The sequence below is a fragment of the Panthera tigris genome, chromosome C2 (assembly GCF_018350195.1).
Source record: "Panthera tigris isolate Pti1 chromosome C2, P.tigris_Pti1_mat1.1, whole genome shotgun sequence".
NCBI classification, from domain to species: Eukaryota; Metazoa; Chordata; class Mammalia; order Carnivora; family Felidae; genus Panthera; species Panthera tigris.
The window spans coordinates 71,675,845-71,688,677 of record NC_056668.1 but is presented as its reverse complement, the minus strand read 5'-3'; the positions used below and the strand labels follow the sequence as shown (position 1 = coordinate 71,688,677).

At 36.1% G+C, this 12,833-nt stretch overlaps 1 protein-coding gene across 1 annotated transcript in view; it reads right to left on the bottom strand.

Moving 5' to 3' along the window:
* The window catches only part of PIGX (phosphatidylinositol glycan anchor biosynthesis class X), an 81,905-nt gene that overhangs the window by 49,519 nt on the left and 19,553 nt on the right, over nucleotides 1-12,833 (bottom strand). The window contains exons 6-7 of the mRNA XM_042998339.1: nucleotides 4,994-5,207; nucleotides 2,475-2,575 (exon numbers count right to left, since the gene is read on the bottom strand). Of these exons, the coding sequence (XP_042854273.1) occupies nucleotides 2,475-2,575; nucleotides 4,994-5,207 (315 nt within the window). The remainder of the gene's footprint in view (nucleotides 1-2,474; nucleotides 2,576-4,993; nucleotides 5,208-12,833) is intronic.

Here is a 12,833-nt window from a genome sequence, read left to right as displayed (position 1 = left end):
AATAAGGTAATTACTTATTTTGTAGCAATGCACACTACCAATATTTTTTTTGAAGTTTGAACTGCATTTTATTTATTTTTTTAAATTTACATCCAAATTAGTTAGCATATAGTGCAACAATGATTTCAGGAGTAGATTCCTTAATGCCCCTTACCCATTTAACCCTTCCCCCCTCCCACAACCCCTCCAGTAACCCTCTGTTTGTTCTCCATATTTATGAGTCTCTTATGTTTTGTCCCCCTCCCTGTTTTTATATTATTTTTGTTACCCTTGCCTTATGTTCATCTGTTTTGTCTCTTAAAGTCTTCATATGAGTGAAGTCATAGGATTTTTGTCTTTCTCTGACTAATTTCACTTAGCATAATACCCTCCAGTTCCATCCACATAGTTGTAAATGGCAAGATTTCATTCTTTTTGATTGCCAAGTATATATATACCTCCAATGTATGTATGTATGTATGTGTGTATATATATATATATATATATATATATATATATATATACACCACATCTTCTTTATCCATCCATCCATCAATGGACATTTGGGCTCTTTCCATACTTTGGCTATTGTTGATAGTGCTGCTATAAATTATTGGGGTGCATGTGTCCCTTTGAAACAGCACACCTGAATCCCTTGGATAAATGCCTAGTAGTGCAATTGCTGGGTCGTAGGGTAGTTCTGTTTTTAGTTTTTTGAGGAACCTCCATACTGTTTTCCAGAGTGGCTGCACCAGCTTGCATTCCCAACACACTACCAATATTTTAATTTTTTTAATGTTTATTTTATTTTTGAGAGAGAGAAAGGCAGAGCATGAGCAAGGGAGGGGCAGGAGGGAGGGAGACAGAGGATCCAAAGCAAGCTACAGACTCTGAGCTGTCAACACAGAGCCCGATGCGGACTCGAACTTATGAACTGTGAGATTATGACCCGAGCTGAAGCCGGCGCTCAACTGACTGAGCCACCCAGGCGCCCCCCTTAAATTAATAAATCATAAATAAACACTGATTATACTCTTAATTCACATTTAAAAAATCAAATGTAATGCTCCAGATATATTTTAGAGTTTGAAAAAAAATTTGGGTTCCATATGGTAATGGAAATCTACTCAAAAGCAACTCTACATTGCAAAAGATATTGGCACAGTCATGCATCTCACCAACTGTCAGTTCTAAGAGAGTTCTCCACAACAAAATAGCAGTGCTTTGCAGTAAGCCTGCACTCTAAGTAGTTATTTTCTCAGCTAGCTGGTAGACAGACTTCAAAGCACAACTCCAAGGAAAATACTTCGAATTTAAATATCCACAATTGAACATATGAACAAATCTGCTTTATGTTTATCTGACTCACAGGCTACCTAATATTTTAAATTTACTTTACTTCGGTTGCAAATCCATTTGACTCCTTGTAAAAGTAAATTTTGAAAACGATGGCACAGATTGTGCTACTCAACCAAAGCAAGCAGGCCTTAAAGAGAATTAGAGACAAAGAGAAACACAGTTATTACAACCATCAGTTAAAATGCAGCCCATAAAAAGAGGAAGGAAAGGACAGGAAAAAAAAAAAAAAAGAGAAAGAAAAGAGATGGATTATATAAAACTACTCACTCCGAAGAGAGGAAAGAAGTAGACCATGTTAACTAAAGGTAAATAGAAAACTGTACACTCCTTAGACAAAGCCAAAGTTAATGAAGTATGAATACTTAACCTAATTTATTAGCTGAAAACAAGTTGGGAGGTCAAAACTATAAAAATGGCCAGCAACGACCTAGATTTAGATGTACAAATTGCAATACAATGATCTAAAACTTTATCACAGTTGAAATACTACTTTGAGTCTTATTTTCCTTTTTTCACTTGTTCTGTGCAATATAGTGAAATTAACTCATTTTGTTGTTTAAAAATTAATAAATCTTATAATTTTGGGTCTCTCTCCGTCTCTTTCAAAATAAACATTAAAAAAGGGGGGGCAACTGGGTGGCTCAGTCAGTTAAGCATCCAACTCCTGATTTGGCTCAGGTCATGACCTCACGGTTCGTGAGTTCGAGCCCCACATTGGGCTCTGTGCTGACAGAGCACAGAGCCTGCTTAGGATTCTCTCTCTCTCTCTCTCTCTCTCTCTCTCTCTCTCTCTCTGCCCTTCCCCCACTTGATGTCTCTCTCTCTCTCTCTCTCTCTCTCCCCCCCCTTCCCCCTTTCTCTCCAAATAAATAAACATTAAAAAAAAAGCATATTAGTTATACTTAAACTCTGGACCAATGAGGCATGAACTAACGTTAATATCTGGCCCCCAAATTAAATGATTCTGGCTCTAATGAGGAACCACTGTTGCCACTAGTAGCAAAGAAACATTGAGAACAACCAAACACAGCTTTCTATGGTAGAATATAAAATGCTAATCCTTTAAATGTGGCAGAAACATTATGAGTTTTAAATGAGGCAGCATGATCTAAAAACAACATAAACTATTAACTCACTGGTTTATATTTCATATTGTTCCATTGGCAGATATCCTTACTCTTCAAAGCACAAGGAGCGGCCACTTCTGACTGAGCCCAGCATTTCAAAATTGGAAACTCTGAGAAGAAATGGTAGAACATTATATCAGAAAACCTGCATCTGGACTAGATAGAGGTGAGGCCAGTCTTTCATGTTGAGATATAAGTATTCAAACTTTTAATACACAATGTACATGACCTGAATCCATCTATCACATGCTGTTTTATTTTAGCAGCCTGCTCTACATGGATGCTAAGGAATTACAACTAAGACTGTGCAGAAGTTAAGCATGACTTCTTAACAAATCCCATTACAGTAGGTACCACATTTTAAAAATTTAATGTAGGGGCACCTGGGCGGCTCAGTTGGTTGAGCGTTCAACTCTTGATTTGGCTCTGGTCATGATCCCAGGGTCATGGGATCGAAGCCCACAACGGGCTCTGTGCTAAGCATGGAACCTGCTTGGAATTCTCTCTTTCTCCCTCTGCCCCTCTCCTCCATTCAATCTAAAATAAAATTTATAAATAAATAAATATTAAAAATTTTTTTGAAGTATAACATATATTCAGAAAAATGAATAGATACTAAGCATATAACCAAAAAAATTTCCATTGAGTAAACAAGCCCATATAAAAGAGCATTCAGGCTAAAAACAAACAAACAAACAAAAACAATGAACAATACCAGAATCCTAGATGCTCTCTCAAGAGAGGGCACTTTTTCGGGGCACCTGGGTGGCTCAGTTGGTTGAGTTCAGCTCAGGTCATGATCTCACAGTTCATGAGTTTGAGCCCCACATCGGGCTCTCTGCTGTCAGCATGCAGCCCACTTTGGATCCTCTGTCCATGCTCTCTCTGCCTCTTCCCCATACATGTGCTCTTGCCCACTCTCATACTCTCTCTCAAAAATAAATAAATATTTTTTAAAAAGGGCACTTTTTCAAACTTTAGAGTAATTAAAAGAAAGCAAGCTAGGCTGGATGAACAAATTTAGCAGAATTGAACACTTTATTATTTTTTCATCATGAAAAATATGATGGCAGCAGAGTAGGATTAAAAACTTCCAATCTCCCAGTCTTTAGTGCTACTAATTTGTGACTATTCCAATCAACCCAAATTTGGAGACACAAAGAGCCAAAATCTGAAAGGAGCTTCTTAAAGTCTTGATTCTAGGAAGACTGCAAATGGGGAAAGCATAGTTTTAATTTACACAAATCACACATAAAAACAGAAAGAACTGGTGCGCCTGCGTGGTTCAGTCGGTTGAGCAGCTGACTTCAACTCAGCTCATGATCTCACGGTTCATGAGTTTGAGCCCCGCACTGGGCTCTATGCTAACAGCTCAGAGCCTGGAGCCTGCTTTGGATTCTGTGTCTCCCTCTCTCTCTGCCCCTCTCCTGGTTGTGCTCTGTCTCTCAAAAATAAAATAAACTTAAAAAAAATTTTTTAACATAAAACAGAGAGAAAAATTATTCCCCAAACCAAAAAGTCATGGCCAACATTTATAACAAAACTAGGTGATAAAGTATCCCCACCAAATACAAAAATCCATGCCAGTGGATACAAAACACCAATAGTTGCAAGTCCTGCAAATCAGCATGAAGAAACAGAAAGCAGCAAAGGGACAGAGGATCAATGGCTGAAAAAAGAAATACACTAGACATTATATGCCTAATCATACAAGAACACACCACCACCTCTAGTCTTGTCAAAACAATCAAAGCTGAATCTGATCACACATCTGGAGCCAGTGGCCAACTTCCAGGAAACAGAGGCTAGATGAACAGCATGAGTGTAATGTGTAATCACCAAAACCCCAACTATGAGAAATCCAGGTTTCTCAACAGGTGAATTTTTATTTTATTTTAACTTTTATTTTATTTATTTATTTATTTATTTATTTATTTATTTATTTATTTATTTATACTTATTGTTTTAAGTAGGCTCCATGCCCAACATGGGACTTGAACTCACAACCTTGAGACCAGGAGTCTCATGCTCTACTGACTGGGCCAGCCAGGTGCTCCTCAAAAGGGGAATTTTCAAAAAAAGAAAGGGAAAGAGGAGGAATCTGTAAATTAAGAGATTTAACGGTAATACATTTATTTAAATGGAAAAGATGAAGCTTTATTCTCTAAGAATGCCCACTTGGGTGAAAAAAAAGTATAAAGAAACATAAGGAAGTGATTAAAAGTCAGGATAGTAGGTTAGTTTTAGAGGAAAGGAGGAAGCAATGATTGAGACAGGACACACAGAGCTGCTGCTAGGGTGACTGGTGAAGTTCTATTTCTTGACCTGGGAGGTAATTACAAGGGTATTTGCCTTATAATAATTTACTATTTATTTGTGAAGTTTTTCTATATCTATGGTTTATTTTACAATCAAAAAATTAAAAAGAAAAAAGAAACATGCTTTTGTCATCCTTGCCCTTGACTTCAGACTTGCCACCACATCTTTACTTTTATTTTCAACCTTCAGAAAAGGCTTGCAACCCTCACCTTGGTCACAATACATTAGTAAATCAGGGTTATTGACCACAATAACGGTTTCTCCATCTTTCCTATGTGGCCGATGATAGCGGTAGTGCACAGGCAAAAAAGCTTGGAAACAATCGATGCATTGTGAATCTTGTCTGGCATAAATTAGAACTTCAGATTCCTTGGACAAATAATTGGGAGCTTCTATATTAAAATTTTCTGAAACCATCACTGCCTGTCAAAAAAACAGCAAATATTAATCCAGAAGAAGAAATGAATGAGGAAGATCAATAAATAAAACCAGAAGATTGCTATACAGATGAACAGAAATGTCTAATCCCCCCCTTATAAACAATTTCCATTCCATGCCATCCGCAAAACACAAGATGTGCTCTAAAAGTTTGTTTACTAAAAGTAAACTGAGGAAATTATACTCTAGGGTGTGAACTTTCCCCATAATAAAAATTATTTATTTGTAGTTTCTTTACCAACCTTGCTTGGGTGACAAAACAGGTACCAAAAAAAGAGAAATTCTGGGAATATAGCATTTAATAAGTATGAAAACTATGACAAAAACAGTTAACCCAGTATTGGGTTGAAATGATTGCTATCATTCTGGTAATTTCCTGTTCTTCAGAGAAGTTAAGATGGCAGTGAGTAAGACAGAGTACTGTGGTCAGGAAGTCAAAGCAAAGGTCAGCACTCTTTCCATATTTGGTATAAAAAGTTAATAGAAAAATAGTAAATGCTTCTTTAAAAAATATGGTAAAAAACAATTTAAAATAGATATTCTACACCAAAAGTAAAAATGCATATGTTGCCGAAATTAGTCCTGAATTATAATGTTTGTGTGTGTATATATTATATATCCATCCACACACATTTATGTATAAACACACATATACACATGCACATATATGTACACATATATAGGCACTCTATACATAATCTGTGAGTGTGTGTGTATGTGTGTGTACAGACCTACACACATACAACTTGTCTCTAGATTCTCTATGTGAAGCCCAGATACATCTCAGAGAAAAAAACAGAATTAACTTCTTCCCATCATGGCAAACATCCTAATTCTCCTGTTTGATGGAAGCACCAAGTACTTTATTTTTTCACATGTTTTTCCTTCTCTGATTATCACAGGAATAAGAAAAAAACAACTCACTGGCAAAAGCCAAGGAGTTATATAATCTTATGAGTCATAATGAACTTTAAAGGTGATCAAATTAAACCACTGTCCCAATGAGAGCATTGTTCAAGGATCCAGTCACTGCTTGAATACTCTCAATGACTAAAAGGAAGCTTATTGCTTTAAGTCATCTCATTTTATCTACTGTTAAAAGGTTATTCTTTTCTTTTTTTTTTTTAGGTTATTCTTTTTTTATGCGTAGAAATTTGATGCTCTGGTATATAACATTCACAACTGTCCTTGCTTACAATACCTACAATAAAACTGTTCCCTATTTCACTAAGGGTCCCTCAAACATTTCCACTAAATTTTCTCCTCCTCAGAGAAACATTCATAGCTTTCTTGGTTTCTCATGATATGGTTTCCGAATCATTCATCATATTAGTTACCTTTAGAAACACTCAGGGTATATAGTAGCAATATTACTTTCAGTCAAAAATTGTAAGATTATTTTAGCAGCCTTATTTCAGTGAGATATATATCCATATATAGAAGATATATGTACTTTTTTAAAAAATTAAGACTATTTTTCAGAGCAGTTTCAGGTTTACAGGAAAACAGAGCAGAAAATACAGCATCTCTATGTATCACCCCCCACCCTACAGTTTTCTCTACTATTAACATTAGTATGGTACATTTGTTACAATTGATAAGCCGGTTTTGACAAATTAAAGCCCATCATTTAAGTTAGGGTTCAATCTTTATGTTGTAGATTCTATGTGTTTTGACAAATGTAAAAGGACATAAATTCCCATTACAGCATCCTACAAAGTAGTTTCGCTGACCCTGTCTGTGTTCGACCTATTCGTCCCTATATCTTTCATTTGAAAATTTTGCAAAAACATTCAAGAAACTCCCATACTATTTTTTCAAATAATTGACTTATTACTAACTAAATGAAGGGCCTAGATTTATCTCTATTAAATTTTATCTTCCTGGCTACAGTCTATTTTTTCCAGGATGTTGAGATTTAATTGAAATTCAACCTGTCAACCAACATTTATGTAACATTTATGAATTTGGTAACTATGTCTTCTGTATTTTCACTTAAGGATAAAAACATTGACCAGGAGGATCAAGAGCAAAGTCCTAAGGAATATTACTAGAGACCTCCTGCTAGAAATTTATTAATGAACTCTCCTTGGATACAACTAAGTGTAAATAAAAAAACAGCCCAAAATTTTCTATCTTATCTTATGAACATCTTATTTTCTATCTATCTTTAAAAAAATTTTTTTAAATGTGTTTATTTATTTTTGAGAGAGAGACAGAGCAAATGAGGGAGGGATAGAGAGAGAGAGGGAGACACAGAATCTGAAGCAGGCTCCAGGCTCTGAGTTGTCAGCACGAAGCCTGACACGGGGCTTGAACTCACGAGCTGTGAGATCATGACCTGAGCCAAAGTCAGATGCTTAACCGATGAGCCACCCAGGCACCCCTTCTATCTATCTTATGTATGTATGACATGATAATAATAAACATATCTTTCTTTGAGTAGTTACTATGTTGACAGGTATTTCATTAAGTGGTTTATATACATTATCTCCTTTAATTTTCACAAGAACCCTATCTGGTAGGAACTATTAGCCTTATTATATAAATGAGCAAGTATCTGAGTGAATAAACAATATAAAGAATAAGTAGAGGAGCCAAGATTCAAAGCCAGGTCACACGGACTCCCTTATTCAATTAGGTTAAACTAAACAAAAAAACTAATATTTAATACAGCCATTCTTTAGAGATACTGTGGGTTTGGTTCTTGATCACCACAATAAAGCAAATCAAATGAATCCTTTGGCTTCTCAATGCAAATAAAAGTTATGCTTATACTACATTGTAATCTATTAAGTGTGCAATAGCATTATGCCTTAAAAAAAACCCCAATGTACATGCCTTAAAGATATTTTGTTGCTAAAAAATGCTAACCAGCATCTACACTTTCAGCAAGTTATAATCACTGATCACAGATCACCATAACAAATATAATAATAAAAAAGTTAAAAATATTATTACCAAAATGTGATACTGAGACATGAAGTGAGCAAACGCTGTTAGAAAAATGATGTTGAGGGGCGCCTGGGTGGCTCAGTCGGTTAGGCGTCCGACTTCAGCCCAGGTCATGATCTCGCGGTCTGTGAGTTCAAGCCCCGCGTTGGGCTCTGTGCTGACTGCTCAGAGCCTGGAGCCTGTTTCAGATTCTGTGTCTCCCTCTCTCTCTCTGACCCTCCCCCGTTCATGCTCTGTCTCTCTCCGTCTCAAAAATAAATAAACGTTAAAAAAAAAAAAGTAAAAGAAAAATGATGTCGATAGGCTTGAACAGAGTTGCTACAAACCTTCAATTTGTAACAAAACACAGTATCTGTGAAGTACAATAAAGTGAAGCACAGTGAAATGAGATATGCCTGTAGCTGAAAATTAAGCATAAGTAAAACTGATATAAAGTATATTCCTGATTGTGATACTTAGAATTTATGATGGCACGATGATCTTCAACTTCTCTAAATATTGTTTTTTTACTTATTATTTTTCCCATAGAAATAAATATATGGTTAAGTTCTCCGAATTGAAAATTTTTAAAACGTGCATTGAAACTGGGATATAATGAAAATGAGGCAGGAAGAAATAACAATTTGGCCTTCAGAGAGGGCTCTGTTGGTTGAAGAGTTATTTGGTAACGGTTCAAAAACTTTTACACTAGGCATTGAAACTCAAAAGTTAGCCTTTTAAGGGTTTCTTGGAAAATAATGAAAATATTCTAGAATAGTTGTGATGGTTGTACAATTTTATGAATATACTAAAAACTACTAACTTGTATATTTCAAAAGGGTGAATTTTGTGATTTGAATTGTATCTCAATTCTTAGAATGAGAATCTTTTTTTTTTTTTTTACACGAACTTCAACAAAGACCTAAATCCATTTTAAACCAAGATCAATTAAGAATCAACACAAGCTAACCCATAAACAACAACTTAGGTCTTAGAGGTGATTTAGGAGTTTGGGCTAGGAGTTTCTTAAAACCGACCTACAACAGGGAAGGGGAAAAAATTGTACAAGTAGGTACATGCATTGACAGGTAACCAAAACCTCAGACAGCTGGAGGTGTGTATATCACTTTAGATGTAAAACAAGAGAAAAATATTTTTGGATATCATAACCTGACAATCAAAAGTAATCTGGACAATGGATGGATGCTAGATTTCCCAAATATGTGCCTAAACTATCAGTGCAACCCCCAAAAGCCTAGTGACTATATACTGATCTGCAAAAAATATTTTGTTATTCCATTTTCACTGCAGATAAAATAGCAATAATGTATTATCAAAAAACTGAAATTATACATCAAACATTAATCCAAAAGGAGCATACACTGGTTAACAGACATGGATCTATACTCCTTCATGACAATAGTTGAGTGTTGTCATGTGACTACATATGTCACAAACCACTGCAGCTAAGTTAAATGAATTAAGCTATGAAATTGTGCCATATCAATAACATTTGCCATATCTTTCTCTCATGAACTAGAGCTCTTCAAAAAAACTTCTCAATTAAGGCATAGTAAGTGGTGGCTTTGAACAACTTCTACAATCTACAAATGTAAAACTTTATAAAAATTAAAGGTATAATACTTTTCTGACACTGAGATGTTAATTCTAACCGTACATTTTTTTAATGATCTATTCCTGGGTGCCTGAATGGCTCAGTCAGTTAAGCATCCCACTTTGGCTCTGGTCATGACCTCATGGTTCATGAGGTCAAACCCTGAGTTGGGCTCCGTGCTGACAGTGCAGAGCCTGCTTGGGATTCTCTCTCTCTCCCCCTCCCTGCCCCTCCCCCACGTATGCTTTCTTTCTCTCTCAAAATAAATAAACTTAAAAGTCACATTTTGTACCAACTGAGCCAGCCCAGGCGCCCCCAATGAAAAATCTTAAAGTATACTCTTTTCTGTTAACTTTCAAATATACATTATTGTTAACTACAGTCACCATACTCTACACTAGTTCCCAGAACTTACTCATCTTATAACTGGATGTTTGTACTCTTTGACCACCTTCACCTATTCCTCCCACACTCTTGCTCCTGGCATCCACCACCAGTCTACCAATCTGAGTTCAGTTTTTTTTAGATTCCACATATAAGTGAGATTTGTCTTTCTCTGACTTATTTCACTTAGCATGATGCACTCAAGGTTCATGTGTGTTGATGCAAAGGCAGGATTTTCTTCTTTTTATAGGTAACATTCCATTGTGTGTGTGTGTATACATACACACACACACACACACACACACACACACACACACATTTTCTTTATCCATTCATCTGTTGATGGACACTTAGGTTGTTTCCATAGCTTGTCTACTGTAAATAATGCTGCAAGGAATATGGGGTAGAGATTTCCCTTCAAGATAGTTCAATCACAGGACAGTAGGCCATTTGAAGTTGTCCCACAACTCACTACTGCTCCATTTACTTTTTACATTTCTATTTTTTAATCTGTTTTATATTTTTTGTGGTTTCTATTACTATGTTTTCAAGTTTATTAATTTTTCTGCAATCCTTGAATGCCATTACTTTCTTCACAAGTTCAATGTTGCCCTCTTATATATCTTCCACGTCTCTACGTACCTTTTTGAACATATGAATACAGTTATAACAACTGTTTTCACGTCCTGTCTGTTAATTCTACTATCTGGGCCAGTTCTAGATTGGTTTTGATTGATTAATTTATCTCATTACAGGTCATATTTTTCCCCATCTTTTCATACCTCCTAATTTTTTATTAGAATCAGGACATTGTGATTTTGATCTTATTGGGTGCTGGATACTTCTGTATTCCTATAAGTATTCTTGAGTTTTGTTTGTATGCAGTAAAGTCACGTACAAACAGTTTGGTTTTCTGAAGGTCTTGCTTTTAAGATTTATTAAACAGAACTGCCATAATGTTCAGCCTAGGGCTAAGTATCTCCCACTACTGAGTAAAATTTCTTCTATTTACTCTATCTAATGCCCAGTGAATCAGGAGGCTGTTCCTAGCCTGGTTGCTGGGAGCAGACACTACTACTGGCCTTATGCGAGTACCAGACACTATAACCTCTAATTTTTTCATACGGTTCTTTTCCCAGCAGCAAGTAGTTTCCTCACATGCATGCACTAATCAATACTCAACTATGTACTTGAGGGGAATCTTTTATGGATCTCTGGAGTTGTCTCTATGCAATTCTCTCCTCTCTACCATGCTGTCTTGTGAATTCTGCTGACCTCGGTCTCCCCAGAATCTCACCTTCATCTCCTCAATTCAAGAAGTCTACCAGGTTCTGCTTGGGTTCCTGCTCCCTATGCTATAGTCTGAAAACTCTCCAAAGCAATAAGCTGGGATGGTTGTAAAGCTCACCTTATTAATTGCCCAATTACTTCACATATCACTGCCCTCATTGTCTGATAGTCAATGATCTTTTCCATCATTTCATATATTTTGTCTACTTCTTGGTTGTTTCATGTGAGAGAGTATATCTGGTCGCTGTCCTGCAACTTGGTCAGGGCATAGAACCTAATACTACATATTTTGATTGAGTAAAACTTATGATTTCAAAAACACAGCATTTCCATTTTGATCTAAAGAACAGCAATTTCATATGTTTCAATCTAATATTATGCTGTTTTCAAAGAATGTGAAAGATTTTGATTAAGTACATCTAATAGCCCTATCTAAAAATGAAATGAGATTCATTTGATGTGCCTTATCCTATGTACCTATTTAAAGCTTGTCTTTATTTTCAAATTGCTGATAAACCATCACAAACTCCTTACAAAACATTTTGTTGCAACACATCACTCATTTAATTTGAACCCACTGTTCTATTTGCTGCAGTCACACATTTTATCTCATGGAACAGTCAAGATCTCTATCTAAATATATAAGCATTGATCATTTACTACATATAAATTAACTTCTATCCAGTTATACTCATCATTTAATACCACTTCTTGTGACAGAGTTTCTCTGCACAAATAATTGGGCCACAGTCTCAACCCAGCTAGGCAGAAGGAAATAACATCTCATATATCAGGAAATCAACTTCCAATTAGCTATGTGTCACAAATGAGACATCTATTTTTCTAGAAATTACCAAATGAAAAAGTAAATTCACTTAAAAGTCTTACAATTAGGGATTAGAAAATTAGGAAACAAGGAGCACCTGGGTGGCTCAGTTGGCTAAGCATTTGACTTTGGCCCAGGTCATGGTCTCATGGTTCATAAGCTTGAGCCCCATGTTGGGTGAGCTCAAGCCCTGCCTGGGGTGAGCTCAAGCCCCGCTTTGGGACTCTCTCTCTCTCTCCCTTTCTCTGCCACTAGCTCACTCACTCTCTCTCCAAAAAAAAAAAAAAAAAAAAATAGGAAACAGAAAATCAAGATAAAGAGAAACTTGTCAATCAATCCAGAGTGGCATCCTGTTCCTGCCCAGTTTTCTTGCTACAATCATCTGCACATACCCCAATCTCATCCCTACCAAGAGGGTGTGCATGTGACCTCTTTTTGGGCACTCCTGTGCAAAAATAATTCCATTTTCTTAAAACATGGTAGGCAATTTTATTACGGAAATTTAAATATGATTCCAATCCATGTCACTACAAGCCAAGAACTGCGTTTAAATTTGAAACCT